At 37.5% G+C, this 25,634-nt stretch overlaps 1 protein-coding gene across 4 annotated transcripts in view; it reads right to left on the bottom strand.

Moving 5' to 3' along the window:
* The window catches only part of Jakmip2 (janus kinase and microtubule interacting protein 2), a 172,888-nt gene that overhangs the window by 23,857 nt on the left and 123,397 nt on the right, over positions 1 to 25,634 (bottom strand). For 3 of the 4 annotated variants that reach the window (XM_013025514.1, XM_013025511.1, XM_013025512.1), the window contains 12 exons: positions 25,411 to 25,509; positions 20,937 to 21,083; positions 19,794 to 19,934; positions 18,053 to 18,109; positions 16,905 to 17,024; positions 16,042 to 16,170; positions 13,876 to 13,959; positions 13,139 to 13,201; positions 8,694 to 8,792; positions 6,748 to 6,846; positions 4,975 to 5,028; positions 4,048 to 4,113 (listed from right to left, as the gene is read on the bottom strand). In XM_013025514.1, the coding sequence (XP_012880968.1) occupies positions 4,048 to 4,113; positions 4,975 to 5,028; positions 6,748 to 6,846; positions 8,694 to 8,792; positions 13,139 to 13,201; positions 13,876 to 13,959; positions 16,042 to 16,170; positions 16,905 to 17,024; positions 18,053 to 18,109; positions 19,794 to 19,934; positions 20,937 to 21,083; positions 25,411 to 25,509 (1,158 nt within the window). The remainder of the gene's footprint in view (positions 1 to 4,047; positions 4,114 to 4,974; positions 5,029 to 6,747; positions 6,847 to 8,693; positions 8,793 to 13,138; positions 13,202 to 13,875; positions 13,960 to 16,041; positions 16,171 to 16,904; positions 17,025 to 18,052; positions 18,110 to 19,793; positions 19,935 to 20,936; positions 21,084 to 25,410; positions 25,510 to 25,634) is intronic. The other variant, XM_013025513.1, reaches the window with a different exon arrangement.

Genomic DNA, 25,634 nt, shown 5'->3' with positions numbered 1-25,634 from the left:
TTTTTCATGGATGTGTGGCCTTGAAAGGTGGCCTCACTGGATCTCAAAATTATTATCTGTATTTACCAGTATTAAATAATACATACAATTAATTAATGCTAACATTAATCATTAAAATGAATTACTAACATGTGATAGTAATATTAATATTTAATATTATCAAGAAGTATCATGTCTGTCCATTGGAATCCTGGTAGAAGGAAAAGGCATGTCAGGATAAGAGAGGTGCAAGTTTCTCAGCCTTTCACACATGTATATAGTTTCCTCTTGAGAAAATCTCAACCACAGCCATAGTTTCTTGTATGTTGTCAAGTTTTACTAAAACTCATCATCTTGCTTGCTACCCATTTATCACTGAGAAATAACTTCTTTTATAACTCCTGACTGTTTATTATCCAGAACAAGTAACCGAATATCTTCAGCTTTAGGGTTCTGATCTGTAAACTGAAGAATTGGCCCTGGTGTGGTGAAGAACAATGAGCTGATGGGTGTCCAGTGGCCACTATCATATATTAAATGTTTTCTCAGTTAATATTATTGCTATTTTTATTTTTTGTGCCAGTCCTGAGGCTTGAACTAAGTGCCTGGGGACTGTCCCTGACATTTCTTTTTTTTTTTTTTTTTTTTTTCTTAAGGCTAGTCCTCTACAACTTAAACCACAGCTCCACTTATGACTTTTTTTTTTGTTGGTTAATTGTAAATAAGATTCTCATAGACTAGACTGGGCGGGATTTGAACCTTGATCCTGAGATCTCAGCCTTATGGGTAGCTAGGACTACAGGCAGTAGCCAACAGTGCCTAGCCATTGTTATTATTTTAATACAAAGACACAAGAGTAGTTCTTCACTGCAATTTTATCTAGGTGTAACCTTTGATTAAAGATCATACTCCCATCAAATGAATGTTATTCAAATCTGTAACATCAGAAAATCCAAGGGTAGCATTTGTTTATATTAATTGGGAGTAGAAACTTATCTATGGCCCCTCAGATTGGGAAGTGACATTAATCTGAGTTGCAAAGGTCAGCACAAAAAAGCAATCTCACAAGTTATCCATAATGTTTCAGGGGAGGCTCGTGTCTTATGTATTTGGCCCCTCATTCTCTACCACAATGCTAAGCAGGTAGCCATCACTGTTTTATCAAGTAAACCTGCCAGTTCAGTGAAGGTGTGGCTGAAGTGGTAGAGAACTAAGCCTTGAGCAGAAAAAAAAACAAAATAAAGAAACAAAAAACAAGCAAGGGCACAAGGCTCTGAGTTTGCCCAATACCTGAATACACACACACACACACACATACACAAACTCACACACACACACACACACACAATCAATTCAATTGAACCTGAATTGACATTGTTTTGCAAAAGAAATTATTATTATTATTATTATTATTATTATTAGTAGTAGTAGTAGTAGTAGTAGTCGGTCATAGGGCTTGAACTCAGAGCCTGGGCACTGTCCTTGAGCTTTTGTGCTCAAGGCTAGTGTTCTTTCACTGTCAGCCACAGTTCCATTTCTGATTTTCTGGTGGTTAACTGGACATAAGAGACTCACAGTCTTTCCTGCCTGGACTGTCTTTGAACCGTTATCCTTAGATCTCAGCCTTCTGAGTGGCTAGGATTACAGGTGTGAGCCACCAGCGCCTGACTAAAAGAAGTTATTCTTAAGCTAATAATTCACCACAGCACTGATGGCCTGCCTTCTCTGTGTTGTGTAAACCCTGCTTCTTGTTCTCATGGAATGCTTGAGAGAAGAGTAGTACAACAGTATAGACTGTGGGCTTTGGGTCTACACTAGAACTCCAATTTCCAGCTGTGTGGCCTTTACCTTTGGCAATTACTTCTCTAGGACTAGATTCAGTACTTAGAGCAGTGTACAGCTTAAAGAAAACGGGTATACATGTTCATGATGATTCAAACTATTCTGTATCACGCTCTCACAGGGTACGGACTGGTCCAGATGGATGAATCTAAGTAAATGTGAGGCACACAAAGCTATTTTCCCTCTCATTCACTTCCTTAGTCTGCACAATGAAGAGACTCATCCAGGTTTCCTTTGCAGCCTTAAGTCACATCAAACAACTGCAGACCCTCCTTGACTCCCACTGAGCGACTCAGGCCATCAGTGCTAAGTAAACATCCAACACTGAGTTACAGGTTGTGTGGTCTTTGGTTCTAAGACTGCTTTGTATGACTGAATTGCTGTCAATTACTTCAGCAGTAAACATTTACAGATCACTTACTATACATGCTGCTTTGCTGAAAACCTAGTGGGCAAAGAAGAGAAGGAACACACATCCTGTTCACCCTTGTGGTGGTTGGAGGTCATTGGGCAATGTGGGAGAGGGACAAAAGTGAATGGGAAGTTGAGCACGACAGTTACAATCCAACCCTGTGGCCCAATGGGAGGTTCACAACCATTGTTGTAATCCATGAGGAAGAGCATAGAGAAAGAACACTTGCTTAACTGGGCTTGGCTGCCTAGCTGGGAAGACTTCTCTCCATATATTGGGCCATTGATGATTAAGAGTTAGCCAGGCAGAGATAGAAAGAAAGGATGAAAGCATCTTCCAGGTAAAGAGAATAGAGCAAAGGATGAAGAGATGGAGGTAGGTGTAAGAGAAATAATAGAGACAAAGAGACAGAGAGAAAAGTTGCTGGAGGAAGAATAGGAGGACAAGGAGAAGGAGGAGGAAGTGAGATGGAGAGGAGGAAGAAAAGGAGAAGGAGAAGGAGGAGGAGGAGAAGGAAGGAGGGAAAAAGGGAGGGACAGGCTAAATCTGAATCCCCATGAGTCTTCTTGCCAAAGCATAGATTCTGTGTCTTCGGTTAAGAACAATGTGGTATTATTAATTTTCTGGGGAGGGATGGGGGAAGTGAGCAGATATATAAATAAATTAGGAAGGAGGCAGGTTCTAAAAGAGCAAATCCTACCTTTTATATCATTTCAAATGTAAAACACTTCACTATGTATTTCAAACAGAAAAGGCTTTTCTTTAAAAAAGAAAAATAAATACAAATGAAACAAAAATTTCCCATACCTACAAGACCCTTTCACCTTCTGCAGAGTTAATTATGAATTTCTTTTGCCACTTAATACCTGGTCCATATTACAATTTTGTAACTGGTCAGAAAAAAAATGCTTTATTAAAACAACAATCTTACTTAAATCAGTTTCCACAAATGGGGATTATGTCAATATTTCTTAACTATTTTTAAATTTTATAGTAACTTCTTTCTTGCTTTATTCTCTCAATCCTTATTTTGAGTAACATAAATAGTTATTTTATTCCAAATAACTCATTATTTTGAGTAACATAATTGCTATATAACCTGTAAAATTCTCCCTTTTCAATTGGAGAAAGTTACCTATTTCCTTATGGTTTCATTTAATTTCCAAGAAGACTGTTATGCATTTTTTGAATTAAGAAAGCATATGTACAGTACAGCTCATTTTGTCCAAACATGTGTGCATGACTCTCCTATAAGCCAAGCTGATCGATGTCCAGGCATCTAGAATATAACCTTCTCCATGTGGCTTTCTTCTTCTGTATTGCCAATTACCAGGTTTAGACACAGGGGGGCGATAGCATATCAGGCTTGCTTTTCTCTTGACAATCCCTAGGTTGGGATTTCTAGTAAACTGGAGGGGAGCCACCTCCAAAATACAAAATCAGTGAGGAACAAAAGGCAAGTAGACATAAAGGGAATGTTTCTGACACGAGCAACACGCTAGCTCGTCACTTCTCAACAAAACCCTACTTCACTGGCTAACTTGGTGAGAAGGTTTCCTGTTTTATAAAGAATATATAAAGAATATATTAAAAAATATATGTTTTATAAGGACCTCCAAGGTAAAAATTATTTCACCTTCACCAAGTCCATTTCTGGACTTTTCTCTGTACAGGATCTCATTTATTTGGGATGGATCACACTTCTTATATATTCAGTAATTCAAGGTCATGTGTAAAGCAAATCTTCACAACCTGCCCTGTTCTTTGCTGGGAAGTTAGACATGAGAAAATCGATTGTTAGTGTGATTGATTACCTTCTCTGCAAGGGATAACACCGTGCTGGCCTGAATGATTGCCACTTGTTCTTCATTTCTCAAATTCTGTGAAAATTAAAAAAATAGGAAGGTAATAAGCTAAAGATGCTGAAGATATTTGTAGTATAGAATAAAAAATAAGCCTGTGCTACAGACACTGCTATATATGCATGCATTCAACCTCCACTAATTCATCTTCTATTTAGTAATCACTTCTCATAGAGCTAATGTTAAACTAGAAAACGGCATATAAAGGGTAATTCTTTTGATATCTCACTAACACTTGATTTTGTGTTACCATCAGCCATACTGCATTAATAATCCAATTATGAGAAACGAAATTTTAAAAAATCTCTTCGTAGATGTTTTGATGTGATTTCATTGATCCTGTTCTCTCATTTGATAACTTTTCACAGGAAAAAATTAGTGACTACTTCAACCTGCCAGTGTCATTTACCTAGTGTCACAATGAACAGTCCTTACCCAGAATTAATAGGCCTTGACCTATGTGGAAGGAGGTTTATTGAGGAAAGTGATTATAGCTCTCTGCTCCATTTTTATGGGGCTGCCAACAGCCCTAGTATTTAGGAGCATCTGCAACTGTCTGGCTGATTAATTTTACACTGGATGCCCCTGAGCAAGTGAGACAGTAATTAGCTTTAATCACTACAGATGTAATCTGCATTCAAATCTGAAACCTAACCATGGAAAACACTGTACCGCATCCATTCTGCATCTACATTCCAGAGGGTCTGGAACTGCCTTGGCTACATTGTATGATAAATGGGTAGATTCTTTCTAGGAAGCCACAGGGTTAGGTGATTTACAGCAATTCACTTGCTAATATGCTACACAGGATTCACGAATAAGCATTTCTTACCTATGTTTAGCAAATCCACATCTTACCCATACTTAATCCCTACTTACCCCATTATCACCCAAGATGTCAAGCTGCTTTATGAGATCTGGGATGTTCACATCCTGCAAAATTAAGGAGATGAAATCAAGCCAGATATAAATGTGGCCTTCCATTCTACCAGTGCTAGAATACTCAGAGAAGACTTTTTAAGGTCTTATCCTTCTATGGGCTGTTTTCAGTTAGCTACATCTAGTTTTTAAATTCCCTTTCTTTTTCCTCCAAGCTGTATGAACTTGGAATGTGACTCCATAGTTCTTTCTCAAGTTCCTTAGTTGGAAAATGGAGATAGTAAATATCTATTGATTGAATAGAATGCTGTGGACAATAAAGAAAGAAAGTGTGTGAAAGAATCTAGAAGAGACTTGGAGTATGGCCATATAATTCCCCATATACTTGCTTTTTTTAAAAAAAAATCCTGGTATTGGGGATTTGAACTCAGGGCCTCATTCTCTCACTTGGCTTTTTCCACTAAGGGTGGTGCTCTGACACTTGAGCCACACCTCTACTTACATTTTTTTTCAATTATGATAGATTCCAGGCATAAGGAAGAGTAAACAATCAACTAATGTTGTTCTAATTAGGGGAATTTTACTACGGTTGAATTTTGACTATCATATAGAAAATTATACTGCAAGTCTGTTTTGCTCGATAGCATTAATTTCATTGTATGGTATGTTTTCATCATAGTCCTTGAATATGCTTAAAGCAGCTGGAATCCATTTGAAACAGGTCTTTACATATGCTATATCCGTTGGATTAGGTTATTAGTTATGTAAGAAAATAAAAACATCTAAGGAAAAAATAGACACTTTTAACATTTTTCATGTAGCGCAGAAAGGCCAGAAGTTGAAACACCGTGAAAAACAGCTTTCTATGAATGACAAGCAAGCACAGTTTTACCATCAAATTTCCCTTCTAGCTTCTTAGCTCATAGGTGAAGCTCCTTCTTCTTGCTTAAGTCTAAACAAAAGCACAGTGGATCCTACCAAAGAAGGGGAAGTCTAGCTCTCTATCTCAGCAAGAGAGAAGTCAACAGAAGCAGGTAGAGCAAGTAGCTGAGTGGAAGCAGGAAGGGTCATGGAGAGGTAAAGGAGAGAACAGGAATAGCAGGATAAATCAAAGATCATAATGTGATTTCATTACATTAGAGGATGGCATTTTTTCTGGAAAGCAGAGCCACCTTGATCTAAGCTTAATATTTCTAATAGATACCAGTAGTATAAAAGGTAAAATTCTAACAAGCAACAAGTTATAATCCCGGATTCCTTTTGAAGAGAAAAAAAATCCCCCCTAAATTAATCTCGTCAGAAGAGATAGTGAATTAGATGACTTCAAATAGTGAATTAGATGACTTCAAAGGTCCCTGTTGTCTCCTGTGATAGTGAAATTCATAGGCCCACCAAGTATCCAAGAGAACTCAGCAAATGCATTTTAATCTTGAAACCTTGAAATATGCTTCTTATTTCCCCTAAGTAATGAAGGCTAATTTTCTTAATAAATATTTTTGTTGTACACCATTCTTTCTGTGGCAGTTATAAATGATTATGACTGCTTGTAATCTTCATCGTTATTGTTCATACATCTGCCACATATTTTTTATGTTCTATTGACTTTTTGATACATGTGATCATATTCTGTTTCTACATGGTTTGTATCCAAATGGAAGACAATGAAATAAAAGACAAGACAGTCATTAACAACCTCCTGTACCACCTCCTCCACTTTTCCATTCCCCAGCATTTCTAATTTCTGCAAAAATAGAAGCCTTGATGTCTGCATACCTTGACCCCTTCTTTCATACAGTAGATCTGTAGAGCACTCACACCATCTGAGAATGGGTGGATTTGTAGATTAAATGGAGGAGATCGCCTCTCTCTCTCCTTGGAATACAGTCAAGAATACATGAGAATTGAAAAAAAAAGAAAGAAAGAACAGATTCATCATTAAATCAGTGGTCTCTGTGCAATTTCAGCAGCTTATCAAATGCCATTTGGCCAAAATACTTAAACTCTGGATATTTCATGCTTAAACTGAATTAGAAAAAACTGACTAGTCAGCCAAGAAATATGGGAGAAAAATTTATAGATGGTATATCCCGTTCAATGTTTTCAGAGCAGAGAAATGTGGAAAATGGAATTCCAGTGTAGACTCTCTGAATTTTGAGAACTTCCAGGAATTACTGAGTGGTATTACTGTGGTGTTTTATGATAGCATACAGCCTCTTGCATATTCTACCTACTGAGCAATGTCTATAGACTACAAAAGATGGGTTATTCTTTACCAACTCATACGAACTTCTATTTTTTTTCCAAGACCTAATTTGAAATAACCTCAAGAAAAAATTGCTGTGAACACCATACAGGAAATTTTCTTATATCCTTACCTGTCAACATAGGTTCAACTAGATCTTAAGACAGATTTTATATGATACAGTCATGTAAATATATTCTAATTTGATATATATGTTTTACTTTTTTTTAATTGTGAAAATACTGTACAAAGGGGTTACAATTACATGGGCAGGATAATGAGTACATTTCTTATCAAGCATTGTAGCTCCTCCTTTGTTTCCCCTTCCCATCCCTTCCCATCCTCTCCCCACCCTCCCACCCAATCCTCCTCCCCCGCCCACCAAAGTTGTAAAGTTCATTTTCGACATAACGACTTGTACATCATTGTTGCAATGGGTCCACCTGTATCCCTATTTAAACAATATATATTTTATTTAAAAAACAAAACCCCAGAAAAAAAAAACACCTAAAAGTTTGCCTGAGTAATCAAGGTCTGTCCTAAAAGAAGCTATTTTGCTTAGCCTTCTTTTGCATAAATACATTATGAACTAAGACGTTTACTTATAAATTCAATTTTACTGCTAAAATGCTTGAGCATATTTTAAAATATCATTCTGGAAGTTACTTCAATGAGTCAAAATTCAAGGAAAGATTCACATTACTTAAAGACAATGATATGATGGTTTGAATTTATTACTTCAATTATTAAAAAAAAACATTCATCAACCTTGTCTATTAAGGTAGACATGTTTGGAAATCAAAGTCTCTGAGCAGGCTCTTCTGAGTTTTGTTTTTTTTTGGGGTCCGGTAGTGGGGCCTGAACTCTGGGCCTGGGCGCTGTCCCTCAGCTCTTCAGCTCAAGGCTAGTGCTCTACCACTTGAGCCACAGCGCCACTTCTGTTTTTTTTTTCTTTTTGCTTATGTGGTGCTGAGGAATCGAACCCAGGGCCTCAGGCATGCAAGGCAAGCACTCTACCACTGAGCCACCTTCCAAGCCCCGCTCTTTTGAGTTCTAAGAGGGCTTTACCCTTTCTAGACATAGGACTGGGGCAAACTGTTCAATCTCAGTTGTCTCATCTATAAAATCTGTGGCATTGACTCTGAGTCCAAAAGAGAGTTTGAATATGAAATGCTCAATTCTGCCCCACCCCATCAGGTTCTTAGTGTATATTCTGATTAATTTTTTAACTTTATTTTATTTTTTTCTGATTCTAGGGCTTGAAGTCAGAGTCCCCCTCTCTCTCTTGACTTTTTGTTCATGGCTAGCGCTCTTTCACTTGAGTGATACTACTAGTCTGACATTTTTGCTGGTTAATTGGAGATGGATTCTCACAAACTTCCTGCCCTGGTTGGCTTCACCACCATCATCATCATCACCATCATCATCTTCATCATCATCATCATCATCATCACCATCATCATCATCATCTCCTTACTTCCAGCTCCAGGTTTCGGAATTCCAGCAGCTCATTCTGATCTCTGGCATCCTGTAGTTCCTGCTGTAGTCGATGGTTTTCTGCTTCCTGTTTTTCTATCTAATAAAGAAAATCCTGAAGTTAGGTGAGCACTACAAAAGCAATTGCCACTTTTCAGAACAAGTATGGATATAGTCCATTTACTCAGTGAATAAGTAATTATCCTGACTATGGAAAAGTTACAAAGGACATGTGCAAAAAGTAAGTCTTTGGCTGTTCTTCTAGTTATTTTTCAGTCAAGTTTTTTGACATCACAGAGAAAAATTCTGGAGATGAAGTCTAGGGCTCTGTGGACAGTGAATCTGAAATACTCAAAGGACCTGTTGGGGTTCAGACATAACCTAACAGAACAAAATTTAGGAGTATGTGTAAGGAAAATGGACACCTCTCATTTCTGGGGTTACTTGTCACAGAAATAGTTTTTATTATAAATTGATAACCTATAATTTTTGAATTGTTTTTATTGTTATATAAAAGTGATGCACAGGGGCTTAGTTAGTTACATGAGTCAAGTAGGCAATCTATAATTGTATAATTTTATGGGAGTACAATATGATGCTATAATTTGTGAATATAATATGGCAAAATTAAATAGGTTAATGTATGCACTACTTCAAATACTTAACACTTTTGTGGTTTCTTAGGAACTTTGAACTGCAAAATAACATTTTTACAGCCCAGGCAGAAGAGTACATGAGATTCTTATCTCCAGTAAACCACCAGAAAACCTGAAGTGGAGCTGTGGCTCAAGTGGTAGAGTGGTTGCCTTGAGCTGAAGAACTGAGGGACAGCTCCCAGGCCCAGAGCTCAAGCCCAACAAAAGCAAAAAAAAAATTACAGTAAAAGGTAGCTTTTGTGTACAATTTTTACTAAAAACAAAACAACTCCCTGCTTTTCTTTTTCTGTAAAAGAAATCCTACACTTCCTCGAGTGCTGAGTTCTAAGATCTTAGGAGAATCCTCCAAATGCTCTCATTCAGAGGTGACACCTATTCCTTCTGTTTGCTTGTACCTTTATTTATTTATTTATTTTAGATGATATCTAACTAGGTGGCCAGGCTAGCTTTGAATCCCTGGGCTTCACTGAAATTTCTGTCTCAGTTTCTCAAGCAGTTGGGACTACCGAGCATGTACTAGATCAATCAGTTCCATAGCACATTCCTATAGGATCTCTAGTACAATATGGTGACAGGGAGAGGTAAGTCAGTTGTGGACAAATGTGTCTCTCTCTGTAAGCAAGATCCAGGTCTGAGTCATCTTTGGCTTTCAATGAGTCAGATAATCGTTACAAACTGCAAGAGGCCTTGGTCTTCCTTGGGTGGCTATTACTACATATAGTAACCACCTAAAATCTTGGATATAGATATTCAAACTCAAGGGCTTTCAAACAATAAAACATGGAATGACCCTTACTTTACCAAACACAGATGAAATGTTTAACTTTATTGTCATTTCAGTACTCTGTTTATTCTTAAAAGCCAAAGCTCAAATTTCCATTTCTTGGATCAAAGAAATAAAGGCTAGGAATGTTTTATGCTAAAGAAATGTAATACCATTTATACAGGACATCTGTGAAGTGAATAGGACAATAAAGGTGGGGAGATAGTGAGAAATTCTATGACATTGATTAACACAATCACCTTAACTATTTTCCAGCATAGGTAGTTGTGAAAGCTATATCTACTCTCAGAAGTTTTGAGAAGGTCACTGTGACTGTAAAGCAGACTTTCCTCCTTAGAATCTTGGCTATTAGGGAGAGATTATGGTTCTAGGCTTCGAAGCACAGACTGGGAATAAGGCTAGTGAAGTTTCTTTATGAGAACCTCTGATCTTTCTGAGACAACCAGCTCTCAATTATTTCTTTAAAAAAATTGGTGCCAGGATTAAAGCTTGAACTCAAGGCCTCAAGTGTTCTTGCTCAGATTTTTTTTTTCATTTGTAAAACCAGTTTAATAATACTTAATCTTCTTTTTTTGATTTTTTTATTGTGAAAATACTGTACAGAGGGGTTACAATTACATGGGCAAGATAATGAGTACATTTCTTATCATTGCTCAGCTTTTTAATTCATACTTGTCTCTACCCCTTCAGCAATGGTTCCAAGTTCCAGATTTTTTTGTTGGTCACATGGAGATAAGAGTTTCTAGAATTTTTCTGCCTGAGCTGACTTTGAATGTCTATCTTTAAATACCACTAGCCTGCCGAGTAACTAGGATCACAGGTATGAATCACTAGCGCTCAACTGCTAGTTAAACTCAGCTCTGTCTAAAATCATATAGAGGACAAGACTGAAAACCAGCCTCAGGCTGGGCACCATGGCCTATGCCTGTAACCTAGCTACTCAGGAGGCTGAGATCTGAGGATCACTGTTCAAAGCCAGACCTGGAAAGTTCCTAAGACTCTTATCCCCAGTTAACTGCCAGAAAACCAGAAGTGGAGCTTTGGCTCAGAGTGAAAGAGTACTAACTACCTTTGAGCACCAAAGCTCGGGTACAGTGTTCAGGCCTTGAGTTCAAGCCCCACAACCAATCTTCTCCCCTCCTCATTCCCCCACCAAAGAATGCCAGCTTCACCACAATAGAGGGGAGAAAGGCATGAAGTAAGGAGGTCAGGTCTGGCTGGCGCCATATTGGCCACATGGTGGATGGTAGAGTCTGGCATCTTGTCTTCATGCTGGGGGAGGAAAACACCCTTGCCCATCACCTGCCTCCCAGGTGATGGGTGTGCCCAGATCCCTGGAGGCAGGGGCAGGCACCTGGCTGATAGGTTACTGAATCTGTCAGTCCAGTGCCTGGGACTGGGAATTTCCTGAGGATGTACCTCCTATGCCGATCTGTTTAGGCCCAGACCAGCCTAGCAGCCAGGACTCTATGCCATGTGTGTCTCCATGATCGTGTCCTGTGTCCTGTCTCCTGGCTCATCTCCAGTCATCATGGAGTCCCAATTCAGCTTTCCATTGGAGCTCAATTGGCTTGTTGGTATTGTTCTTGTTATTTCTTTCCTCTTTAGCATGTTTCCTAGCTGTATTATGTGTATTTGCATGCTGTAGGCCTTTGTAACAACTGGCTACCTGCAGCCTGTTAACTGTATAATAAAGATTCCAGTATTCTATATTTTAAAATGTGGCTTCTCGGAAGATTCACCTTACAACAGGCAAACATCTTTTTCTTCTTCTCATACTGATAGGCTATCATGGGCAACTTGTATTACTTGTCAAGGATTTAAAAAATGTATACTGTTAGAAATAATCTTAAATGGGACACTGGTGGCTCATACCTATAATCCTAGCTACTCAGGAGGCTGACATTTTCATCTCTAATTAACCACTGAAAAGTCAGACATGGAGCTGTGGCTCAAGTGGTAGAGGCCAGCCTTGAGCAGAAAAAGTTACAAAGGGCACAAGCCCCTGAGTTCAAGTTCCAGTACTAGAACACACAAACAAAAAAGAAAGAAAGAAGGAAGAAAGAAAGAGAAAGAGAGAGAAGTTAAGAAAGAGAGAAGGAAAGAGAGATGGAAAGAAAAGAAAAGAAAGAAAGGAAAAAATAAGAAGGAAGGAAGAAAGGGACAAGAAGAAAAGAATCCTAAAATAACTTCTATTTAAGTAGAAGGAGGATTGACCTCCAGAATGATTTCCCTTATGCAAATGAGTTTTCAAATTCTATCTCTGTGAAAGATCATACAAGATCATCTTATCTTTCGTTAGAATTGTAGGAAAAACCGTCTTTGAACTTAAAACCATCAAAGATAAGTTTAACTTCGCCCAAATCAAACATTTGTGCTTAGATCATCAAAAATGATAGCGTCTGTAAGATCTAAATCATGCTCTTGTATTTTGGTTTGGCAGTTAATTTTCTGGACACCCTTTGGCTGTATCTAAAAATTTCCTTCCTTAAACAAACAAACAAACAGTCAAGCTCAACAAAAAGATTAACGATAAAATACTAATGCTAAGTTGAGGCAAGGTCTTAGCATCGTATTCTGACACTCCCTTAAGCAAAAGAACATTGGTAGTGGGGTGCACTGGCAGGTGGATATGGGGTGCTCTGGCAGGTGGATGAACACATATATACATACAAATGTATATATGTGCAGTGTATATACAACATACACATGTATCATTGTACAGTGCATATACAGCATATGTGTACGCGGTTAACCGCTCGGTGGGTAGCAGCAGGGTTCACATCCTTTCAAGTCTGCGCGGCGCAGCAGAGCCATGCACACGTGCCATTGTACTGATGGTGATGGTGGAGACGGGATGCGGTGGAGCACGCAGCAGAGGACAGAGCAGCGTGGAAAAGCCTCCCCTTCCCTGGCCCCTGGGACACTCCTGAGAGCTCCCCCTGCTGCTCCTGGATCTCTCCTCATTTGTTCCTCTGCCCCACTAGCGTGTGGTGCCCAACATACCTTTTCTAAAAGCTCCTGGTTTCTCTTAATGAAAAGTTGTTTATCTTCTACCCAGTGTGAATCCTGTTTGACAAAGAATATCGTGCAGTCAGCATTTCAGCGTGGGAAGCACCTGTGTCCTCACCGCCCTTGGCCAGAGCTGTCTTCTTTCCACCCAGTTGATTTGCCTGAAGGTGGTAACTAGTAAGTGATACAGGACACCCATCCCTGGGCAGATCCTTCTTTAAAGACGGTAGGGCCAAAGTAGCCAGGAAAAATTGAACCCTCTTTTCATCCTCACCCACTAATCTGAATAATCCAGGACCAGCCTTCTGGGGACTCAGAAGTGACCACACAGGCAAAAAGTGAAAAGGGTCAGAATGCACACAGGCTCCATACGTATGAATGGAAACATTTAAAATGCAAAACCATCAATGTAGCATAGAGGCAGAGAATGAAGCTGGGTGGGGGACTCTGTCTTAGCAGTTTGTGACAACTGTAGGCTATTGGTATGGGTTCCTCTCTCTCTCTCTCTCTCTCACTCTGTTTCTTGCCCACCTTCATTCACTGCGTTGGCTGGATTTACACTCTAGCCAGAAAAAAAGAAACCAAAAACACCAGGGACAGAAATACAGAGTTGCACATTCTGACACAATTTGAGAGAGGTCACTGTGGTTGCGGCCCAAGCCAGGGGAAAGCTAGAGGAAGGTCAGGTTGAGTTCTCTGTCTCTGCAGGAGAGCCAAAACCAAGCGCCTACCTGCCCTTTCTGAGCCAGTGTTGCCTCCAGATCTTCAATTTTGGCTTTATACCTTAGCACCTCTGCTTGGAGTTGTTCTTGAGCCTGGTGAGACCAAAATGCCAAAGCTCAATAAGTACAACGGTCATTTGATGCATTTTCTTTCTCCCATGTCCCTCCATTACAGGTCTTCAAAAAGTGAGAGAAAAAATAACGAAGCATTTTCTAGGATAAAAGTATCTTTGTAAACTACAAGTGATTCCATATGATCTGAATCCTCACTCAAGCTTTCTATGACCTGGCATGCTATGTCATTCCAATGGTCACATCTCCAGTGTCTTTCTACTGGTCATCAGCAGGTCATCTACATGTCTCTGCCTGCAGTAACATAGTTATCTCCTAACTTCACATGTCCTGTTTGTGATTGGGCATTGCTCACTTTATTTGAATGACTTACCTTTCTGGAAAGTTCTGGCCTATTGTTTTTGTTTTGCTTCTTCAAATTCTATCCATTCTTTCGTTGTGATCTCTATTTAAATCTAAATCCAAGTCCCATCACATTTGCTGCCCATTCCTATGGTATTAACCATGCCTAATAATAGCGAGAATAAGAAAGAGAAGTACAATACTACAAGGTGGTATACTACAGGTATGCCCCTTTCCAATAATAGCTTGCCTGTCTATTCCAAGACCGAATTTTATTTTAAGCATGCTTACTCATGTGCCTATGTTTGCTACCACTTAAAATATACAACTCTATTTTCTATTTTTCCTTTGAAACAACTAACAGAAGCTGCTACATTTCCCAGTAAACTCTATCACTTTCAAAAAGAAAGTCAGGTAGAACTACTGCATAGCTATGCTACCTCTTGCCTCATGTGAGTTCATCCGTAAGGCAGTTATAGCCTGCTTAAAGCAGATGGCCAAGTCTGAAGGCTAGGATCATACCTTAGCTTTGCAACTTTAGGTTAACATTTTAATTTCATTGATCACATTTCTCTCTTAAGCTATTAATTCTTTTGTAAGTAGGAGATAATAACAGTACCTAATTCACAATCTTATTTAGGATACTTAGATAATAAATGTAAAGTGCTCAGAAATGCAATTACAACAGAGAAAGCATACAACAAGTGTTAAGTATTAGTAGTCTGCCTGCTTGCCTGCCATCCATCCTTCCTTCCTTCCTTCCTTTCCTTCCTTCCTTCCTTCCTTCCTTCCTTCCTTCCTTCCTTCCTTCCTTCTTTCCTCCCTCCCTCCTTCCCTCCCTCCCTTCCTTCTTTTCTTCTTTCCTTCCTTCATTCCTTCTCTCCTTTTTCTCTTTTCCTCCCTCTCTCCTTCCCTCTCCCTCCCTTCTTCTTTCATACCTCTATCCCCTCTTTTCCCCTCTCTCTTCCTTCCTTGTTCATCTTTATTTTTTATTTTATTTTTTTGCAAATAAGCTTAAAAGGGACAGTTATAACACAATAAAAGGCTTGACCCAGTAAGATTTGAATTCACACCCAAGTCTTGCCATTCCCCAATTGTGCGACCTTGGAGAATTCAATTAACCTTTCTTTTTTCTTTCTTTTCTTCTTCTTTTATAAGATACCTGCTTTAGTGGTCTGTCACGAGGATTAAATAAAATATCCTCTTTGGGAATTCTTGGTCAGTAGATAATGTAATAAGTACACTATCAACTAGGAAAACAAACTGGCTAGATATTGCTTTTGAAAGATAGACATTCTTTGTCAAGCAAAAGCAAAAACAATGGATTATCAAAATCCAATATTATTTTGCTTTAAAAATGGAAGGTTTTTATTGAGGGTAGGAATGGGAGGGGGGAAATCAGGAGAAGAAAGGATGACATTGTACTTATAACCTGACTTATGAAATTGTAATCCCTTTGCACAACATATAATAATAATAATAATATCCTATCTCCAAAAATGTAAGTTTTCAAATAGTAAGAACACCAAGTATACATACAGCTTTTTTTCTTTTAAAGGAACAAAGGCATTGCTCTAAGCTGGTTCTAAATGGCTGTAGATCCAAGTTTGTCAACATAAAAGGTAAGAGAGTTCAAAAGCCTCAGAAGGGAGAAGGTACAGGGAAAGCTGTCCTACTGACTCTTTTATGCCTATGGAACTTGCATGCTGTGGCCATAGCAAATGAATCCAGAGCCCTTTCCAGAGGCGCAGGCGCACTAACCTTGGCTTCGCGTTCGGCATCAATGATGCCTCCAGTCTGCTCCTGCAGGAGGGCATATGCTCGCTGGAGGGCCTGATACTCTTTTGTTAGCTGTCGAAATCGTAGCTCAGATTCTTCAGCCGCTAAACTCTGGAGGTCAGAACAGTGATTGTGTTAGGTTGAGTTCTGTGTGCAATGAGAATACTACCATTTGTCCACTTTTTAAGGAAAATGTACGCTGTGTTTGATTTAATGTTGGTTGGTCTTCTTTTTAATTCTGAAGTACAGGTGCAAACACTGAAATATTTCAAGATAGGTATTACAAAACATATGAGCAGGCCTTGCAGTAACAGAAGTATTTATTTATACATTTCTAATGGCAACTCATTTGGTCAGCCAATGTTAGATCCAAATGAGAGATTACGCCCGGGTTTTTTTGTCTAGATTTGAGGCAGTAATACTTAAGAGTTTTGTTCCCATTTCTTTTGAAACTACTTATAGCCACAAATAAATTTATAATTATAATGTGTTCCAAATGAATTATAAAAATGGTTTTATTCTTTTCTGTCTTATAAAACTCAGGGAATAACACCATCATCAGAAAATTTTTGTCAGAAATTAAATTTAGGGATTTTACTCTGCATAACAAGGAGGTTAATTGTACACACATTTCTAGAAGGGTCACTTGATCTAGGTGATGTTATTTATCAAGTAGTAGCTGTCAAGTGTGGTCACAAAGTTGGCCTCCATTAGGACCAAGTTGATGATCCCTTTGTGAATCATAAAGGCGATGAAACATGAAATACATTTTTTCCCCTCTCATTTAAAGCAAAGGTTTGAGGACAATGTTCCAAAATGGAGAAATGGAAAATAGAGAAACTTACTTCATCTAAGTCATCATCAGGAGTAGCTGGTGTTCTGTCTGTTCTAAATGAGGCCATGGATGAAGTCTCCGAATCCATGGAATCCTCATCATATCCAATGAATGGGTCCAAAACTGGCCTCTAAACAGAAAGAAATACATATGGTGGACAGCGGACAGTGGAGAGAGCTTACAACCCTGATAACTGACACAGGAGTAGCTGAGCAGACATGAATTATTTAAGGCTTCTTGGATGAAATAAAATATTAGACATAGACACAATCATACCAATATGTGTGTCTCCCTCATTTGTTCACTTCTGATGTGCTCAAATATATTTCGTGGGCATGCTAAACTGAAACTTACTTGTAGGTATTTTGGGGCTTGGGGATTTAGCTCAGTCAGTGGAAGAGCACTTGTCTGGCAAGTGCCAGGCCCTGAGTTCAGTCCTCAAACAAAAGGATTTGGCAATTTTCACAAAATCATCATAATGTCTTATATCTTACATTTCCATCATGATGAATTAATGTGGTTTTTTCTTTGTATATTTAAAATGTGCTCAAGTGACTTTGAAAAATCCAGGCATCTCAATAAAGGGGATTGTCAGATCTTGTCATCCAGTTTTACATTCAAATTAATTGATGTAGTTGAAAAAGTAAACATCACAATCAAACAAACAGACAAACTTTATAATGAGGTTTTTGTGGATTGTGTTTAAAAGATATTGGTGGATGGCAAGAATCATTATCAAGTGAATATATTAAACTAAGCAAATATAACATTATTGAGTGAATATATTAATCAAATATAGGGTAGGCATAAGAATTTAACATTCGGTAGTAGGAATCATCAAATCATCTGTATCTCCTGAGTGTTCTTGGAGAGTAACTCTCCAACTTGCCATATAAGTCTTTCTACACTAAACCTGGTAGCTTTGCCATTCAGAGAAATCATATTAATTCAACCCTTTTTAGATTAAAATAAGTAGCATAGTCATTTTACTTGGCAATGTCAATTGGAGAGATTTTTCTTCTAGAAAATAAAGCTCATGATTACTGCAGATCAGGGACATTTGATTTATCACATTTTTTTTCTCCACAAAGGTCCGTTGGCAAACTTCCCCTCTTCAGCTATGTGTGTTAAACACCTGATAACCTAGTTTCTTAGTACCTTAATGGGCTTGGAGCTTCTTCGATGCTTTCTCCTACGGATGAGTTTTTCCCGGTCCTGGAAAACAGAGGTGGACTTTTCAGATCTAGAGTCGGTTCATTTTTCCTATGGACAATGTAGGTTTCTTTGAGGTATGACATACGTATTTTGGTTTAAATTTTTGTCTTATACTTGAAAACCAAGTCATTCTAAGAACAGGCATTTATAGTCTCCCAAAACAGTTTCCTTTGCTGAGACAAAAAATTACTTTGATTTGTGTTCAGAAAAAAAAATGTGATTGCACAATAAAGCACCGTTCATCTCATCTTATCACTTGTAAGGGGTAGAAACCTGTCCCTTGACTGTTTCTGCAGTCTTGCTTGGATCCTGGGGTAGGAGAAGATGAGACAGAATGCAGAGTGACTAGTTGGTTGCAGTCATCTAGTGTTTAACTTTTGTTTTACTTATATCTGGGGGGGAATGTTCTGTGAAAATCAAAGAAAAGCTAGAAACACCGAGCAATTTCTTGATCTATTCTTGCTGTGAATGGAGATATTGAGGAAATCTTGGGTTTACTCATTAAGCACCTATATATTAACTCAGCACATGTATACTAAATGGACTATATCATGAATTAATATGCTTAGAGATCTCAAAATTCTACAGAAACCTGGGGCTTAATCTCAGGGGACTCAAACTCAGCACATTCCTAGACTAGTGAATACTTGAAATGTGTGTTATTAAATGTGGAGGTTAGGGAAGGTTCTCTGAGGCTTCAGACTATGTTTCTGAAGTAATTTGGTTAAAGCTTGTAGGTTTTCTGAATTTTTTTGTCTTTAGAGGAAAAATATTTTGATTATATGGCCTAAATAGAGCTGAGACTTCTAACAGTGATTTATACCTTATATACTTAGATTGATTACGCTCCTAATCTAGTGTGCTTACATTATAACATATACTCAACTTAAAAACCTTAAAGGATTGAATGAGAAATATTACAAACAAGTTATAATCTTTCCTTTCCTCAATAGTAATAAATCATCTTGCTCACCTACTTTCCAGACTATTGTCTAAGAAAGACCCCTGACACTTTGTAGACTATTATATAAGACTCTCACCCTACCCTCCATCACTAGTTCTCCTGGCATGAGAAAAACCAAGGATATCATCATCAGAATGAAGAGGAAGGCAAAGAAGAACAGAGATCTCAGCCTGTGTTACTGCTAACAGACCACAGCCAGATGCAAATGGGAGCAATAAGTACTCTGTCAATTCAGCAAATACCCAAGTAACAATCAGAAAACCTGGACTGGAATTCTAGCTTTGTTGCATAATCATGGTGTTGCTGTTATTTAGGAAACATTTGTTAAAATTCATCTGTGTTCTATGTGCTGATGATGAGGTTTTGGTAGACTGGTCTACTACAGTCTTGGTTCTGTTATTATAGGGAAAATATTTAATCTCTGACCCACAAGATCAGATACTCGGAAGCAATTGCAAGATACACACTCTACATTCTTACATAATAATGCATTTGAAAATTTTTCTAAGGTGCATTGCAACCAATATTTGTTATTACATTCATTAGCAAGGGATTATAATTGGAAAAGAGTAAGACAGTTTGATAATACAAACTATTTTTAAATTACATAAGAAGTGGGTCTATGGAATTAATCCAAAATCACTAAGTGCTTCCAGTGTATGTTGAGTTTTTGTCTGCTTGACCTTGGGAAACTTTTAGAGTTTACAGAGTAAGACCTACCCTTGTGAGCTCATCAATAATGTTCTGTTGCTCAATGACCTGAAGTTTTAGAAACTCTGTCTCCTGTTCTTCATTAGCTTGGTCAAGGTCATTTAGAGATTTTAACTTCTTCAAGGGCGGATGGGATGTAATTTTCTCTCTCTGGATTAGAAACGAAGAAAGAACAGGTAAGACCTTTGAAAATCCTAACCTTCAGTCATTAATATATTTGTCACAAGTGTATAATGTTAGAGCTAAATTTGAACATTACTCCCCTCATATTCATACTTTACATCCACCCACTAAAGCTCTCACACACCGTTTATCTACTAAGTGTGTTAAAGCTGTGAGGGATCTCTACAACTGTTTGAAAATCGCTACAGAGGACATTAACGAACTACTTGTCCATATTCAATACAAGATAGGTATCCTCTTTCCTCACTATTATGTAAGTTCTTAGAAGGCAAGGTAACTGAGCTCCCTAGAGAGGTTCTATGAGGAGACACTTAAAGCCTTGCTTCTATTTCCAAGGTTTTAGAGCCCATGCAGATTTCTGGAAGTACTCCTACAGGTCTGCAAATTTAGAAACCTTCTAAAATTCAGAAGCAGCCACCTTCCTTTGCTTTCTTCTTTAAGGCTCCCTTGCTTATATAAGGGTAATTCCAAATAGCACTGTGGTGTGTGTGTATGTGTGTGTGTGTGTGTGTGTGTGTGTGTGTGTTTGAACTCTAAGGCTTCATTTTTCATCCCTCCAATTGTTTTTATTTATTATTATTATTATTGTGAAAATACCATACAGAAGGGTTACAATTACATGGGCAAGATAGTGAGTACATTTCTTATCAAGCATTGTTGCCTCCTCCTTTGTTTCCCCATGCCATCTCTTCCCCTCTCCACCCCCCCACTCCTCCCACCCCCCACCCCGCCAAAGTTGTTACATTCGTTTTTCGACATGTCTTATACATCTCATTGTTGTAAAGTCCACCTGTATCTGTATTTAAACGATTTTTTCCCTTCCCTTCCACAAATTATATCAATATCAAATACAGTGAAAGCAGGGCTTATAGCACTGTGTTTTATAAATAAGCTGAGAAGAAACAATAAGATGGAACAAAAACTTTCTTTTAAAAAGAAGCTATAGTTTGCCAAGGCTATGAGACTCACCATTTCTGAGTTTTCCTTGGTAACGGCTTTTAGTTTTTCCTCCATACGTTGCAAAGACACCATCAGTTCATCATTTCTCTTGGCGAGGCACTTGTTCCTTTCCAGGAGAGGTTTGCATTGCTTTTCAGTTTCCCGTACTCGTTTTAACTGGGAAGAAAGAAGATAGAACTTATCTCTTGTACTTGGGTGGAAGAGAGGGTAGAAAAAGATGATGACCGGGTGGGGAGATGGCAACCCCAAAGATACCTCTATGGGCTTCACTCTGTGTCTCAGACCTGACTATTGTCACTCCAGTTCTCCATTTAAAAGATCCATTGCTTTGTTTTGCATTTTCCACTAGTGCTTTTAATCAGAATCCTCAGAACTCCCATCAGTGTAACCTGGAATGGTCTGCAGGATTTGCCTTTTGTGAACTCCCTGGCTCTCTGATTTCCCCACCTCAGTCACTCTGCTCTGCTCAGAAAGGCATAGTAGCCCCTCCGAATTCCAAGTCTCTGGGTCTCCAAACTCTGTTCTCTTCTTCAGTGAGCTTGCTGAAGTATAGCAACTCTCAGTAAGGCTGGCTAGCTTAAAGGAAGCTTTATTGAAAAACAGCAACAGAAGAAACATGATTTGTTTTTTTTGTTTTGTTTTTGTTATAACTTTTTTTAAACTAAAGACTGTGTTTTAATGTTTATTTTTGTTGTTGTTGGTAGTGGTGGTAGGGCTTGAATTCTGGGCCTGGGCACTGCCCCTGAGCCTCTTTGTGCTCAAGGCTAGTGCTTTACCACTTGAGCCACAGCACCACTTCGTTTTCTTTTAGTAGTTTATTGGAGAAAAGAGTCTCCTGGAGACTTTTCTGCCCGAGTTGGCTTTGAACTGTGATCCTCAGATCTCAGCCTCTTGAGTAGCTAGGATTACAGACGTGAACCATCAGTGCGCAGCATATGATTATGTTTTAAAATATCTATGTCTCATCAAGCTTTTGCAGCTAGACTGTACTGCTACCCATTCATAACTTAGCATGATCATATATTCTCACCTCACTAATGCTAAGACACATTGTTTCAACCTCAGCATCCTTGACACTTTGGGCCAGGTTTTCTTCAATAGAGAGGCTCTGTTATATGCATTGTAAGATGTTGAGCAGCCTTGCTGCTCTTTGCTCTCTGCTCATTAGAAGCCAGGAACCACTTGCCAGGGGTGGCAACCAAGAATGCCTTCAGGTACTGCTCAGATAGCCTCTAATTAAGGATCACTGGTCTACATTTATGAATATTGGCTTGAGTTAATTTTTCACTGTCCTTCTCTCTCTTTTACTCTCAAACTCTCCTGTCTGGATGATGAATTTTTGGGAACTATAATCAGTTCCCTGTTAGTGTTCTCATGATTCTTGTATTCTTCCCATACTAATGACTATGAGTATAGATGTGTACAGGAATGAGATCTTTGTACAGAGGGAAAGGAGAGGTATACCAGAAACATCTAAAAAGAGTTTTTAGGTATTCATTCCCATGATGTAAAAAGTTTATCATTTTGGGAGATGCTAAAGGAGGAGACTATTACCAATTAGCATTTGACAAAAACCCACTGCAGTTCCTCAACTTTATCCCAAATTCCATTTGAAAACTCCCATTTTTATATCTAGAGCCAAAACTGGAATTTGTTTTTATATATAATCTGACCCAATAATCAGAGAGAGTTTTCAGTGTCTGAATCATTAATATTAAATGTTAAGTATATACATTATTGTTATTTATCATACCTCATTCTACTGGGTCAATTACTTTAGTCTTTATCTTTTTTTTCTATAGGTAGGTGATGCAAGTTTTACATTTTTAAGTTTACTTTCTTCATATTATTTATAGAAAATGCAGATAAGAACAAAGAAAATATCTATAATTCCAACATAACATGCATCAATAATAAATGTCCTATAGTCTTAAAAATGTTATTTTTAAGAGCTATCCTTTAAATATAGCAGAAAAAGATGGAAATTAAAGTTTACATATGTTTACTTTAAGTTTGTAAACTTTATAAATGAAATTAATTTTTACATAAAGTTTATATATGAACCTAACATTTACAAGTTAAAGTTTATATCAAGCTTAAATAGGTATATATTGAAATTAAGTTTATAAAGTTTGTATGTGGATGTATATGTATACATAGATAATATATATATAGTGTATATACACTATATATAGTGTATATACACTATATATATTATCTATCTATCTATCTATACACTAAATAAAATAAAATAATCTGGCTGAGTGCCAATGGCTCAAGCTTGTAATCCCAGGTACTCAAGTATCTGAAACCTGGAGAATCTCAGTTCAAAATTCAGCACAGATAGATAAGACTGTAAACCTCCATCTCCAATTAACCAGGAAATATGCCAGAATGGAGATGCGACTCAAGTGATAGAGCATCAGCTGTGAGAAAGAAAGCAAGAGAGTTTAAATACTCTGTCCACAGAAAAAGAAAAAAAATCTGATATAAATTCAGCTAGTAACAGATAGAATTTAAGACAACAAATCCTACATTGAAGAAAATATTTCATAGTTGACCAATATGCTAAAAACATCCAACAAATATTAATTTCTATGCACCTATTAACTTCAAATACATATATAAAATACAACAGACAAAACTAAGAGAAATACAGACAAATCTACTGAAAGAACATACAGAAAAAATATAAATTAGAACAAAGAGTTTCACAAACTAGAGCTACACACTCAGAGAGTACACCTTCTTTTCATGTAAACTTGGGGACATTTCTAAACCTGATCATATGCTAGGACCATAACGAAATCTTAAGATTCCAAACAAATGGAATACTACAGACTATATTCTCTTGCTCTGGTAGGATTATTGGCATTAAAGAGATAACTTGAAAACCTTCAATGTTTGGAAATCAAACCTTATACTTATAAGTACCATTTCTGTATCAAAGAAGAATTGTATGATGTTAGAAAAGAGTTGGAATAAAATACAATACATTATAACACATTGAAACTTGTGAGATGAGGCTAGAAGAGAAATTATGGCCAAAAATGCACATACTTTTTTTTTAAAGGAAAGGCTGAAATAACTCCTTTGTATGAATTACTCCATTAAAAAGTTAAAAATGTTAACCAGTGAAAATAATATGATATATATATGATCTATCTATATTATATATTATTATAATGCATTATATATCTACGTATATTATATATGGAAAATAATAGCTCACAAGTGGTGTTACAAAGCTCTGATATTAATCAAATAAAACACAGCACAAAAATAGTCAAAAGGCTGAGGACAAATTCTGAGAGATATAAAAAATGCCACAGATACCTGAAAACCACCCAACCTCATTAGAAATGATAAAAACAATACTATCAAGGTAAGAATACAATTCATAACTAGAAAGAATGGCTGAAATGGAGAATGATCATTGCAGGCTGTGAAAGATGGGAAGAAATTACAGTTGTCTACCTTGTTGGCGGGAATGTAAACGGTTATAACTGTATGACACTAATAATTACTAAGACTTATATATACATACTATGTAATCTTTCGTTCTAATTCTTTTATGACAATGCTTCTTCACCAAATATTTATAGCTTCACCATTCCTAGCAGCTTAAGTGTTTTAAGAAACAATACAAATATCCCTTAATAATAGCATGAGTACACCTTTTTGATATTGTAACTGAATACTACACAGTATTGAAGAGTGAAGCGGTTCTATATGCTTCACAATGGATCAATCTCATAAACATAACACTGATTAAAAGGAGCCAAACACAAATGTATAAATAGCGTATGACTGACTAAGAAAATTGTACCACGTGTGGTAGCTGTAGGATCATGTCTGTGGTCTCAGCCACCTGGGAGGACAGTATTGGGAGAATTGTGGTTTGAGATCACTCCAGGCATAAAGAGACCCCTATCTTAACCAATGAAAAGAGAGGTATGCTAGTGTGTGCCTGTTATCCCAGCTATAAAGGAAGTATAATTAGAAGGATTATAATCCAGATTATCCCCATTAGGAAAATTAACAAAGACTAAATAAAAGGACTTGGAGGTCTGGCTCAAGTGGTAGAGTGTCTGCCTGGCAAACACAAAACCCTGAGTTCAGAACCCCAAATTGTGTGCATGTGCACACGCACACACAAATATATAGATGTATTTAAATGTTGATGTATTTAAATATATATTTAAATAAATATATTTAAATATATAGATGTATTTAAATGGTGGTAGAAGTTATATTAGTGATCATGTTAGAAGGATGTGAGTAGTCCCAAGACAGTAAGTACTGATACCTGAATCTTGCATTTATTCATCTGGACTTTGCAAATACTTATTATGCTGAGCTTTTGCTATTTGTGCACTTTTGTGTTATACATAAAAGAAAGCAAAACATATATTACGTAGCATAACATACGTCTATAACATAAAGCTTAAGAGCACTAAAAATAGTTTCAGTTGTGACTTACCAATTCATTTCGTTCATCTCCAAGCAAGGTATTCCTGTCTTCTAATTTTCTTATAGTGGCATTCAGTTCAGCTATTCTCTTTTGATTTCTTCTCAAGTCCTATATGTGAAAAAGTGGGCATGTTCCAATTATACTTGTCACAGCATTTGGAATACTGCTCACAAATGGAATAAGTTTCCCTCACATGGCCTGTTAAAATATTCTTTCATTCAGGAATGACACAT

This window comes from Dipodomys ordii, unplaced genomic scaffold (assembly GCF_000151885.1).
Source record: "Dipodomys ordii isolate 6190 unplaced genomic scaffold, Dord_2.0 Scaffold85, whole genome shotgun sequence".
In the NCBI taxonomy this organism is placed as follows: Eukaryota; Metazoa; Chordata; class Mammalia; order Rodentia; family Heteromyidae; genus Dipodomys; species Dipodomys ordii.
This window is presented reverse-complemented; position numbering and strand designations above follow the sequence as displayed.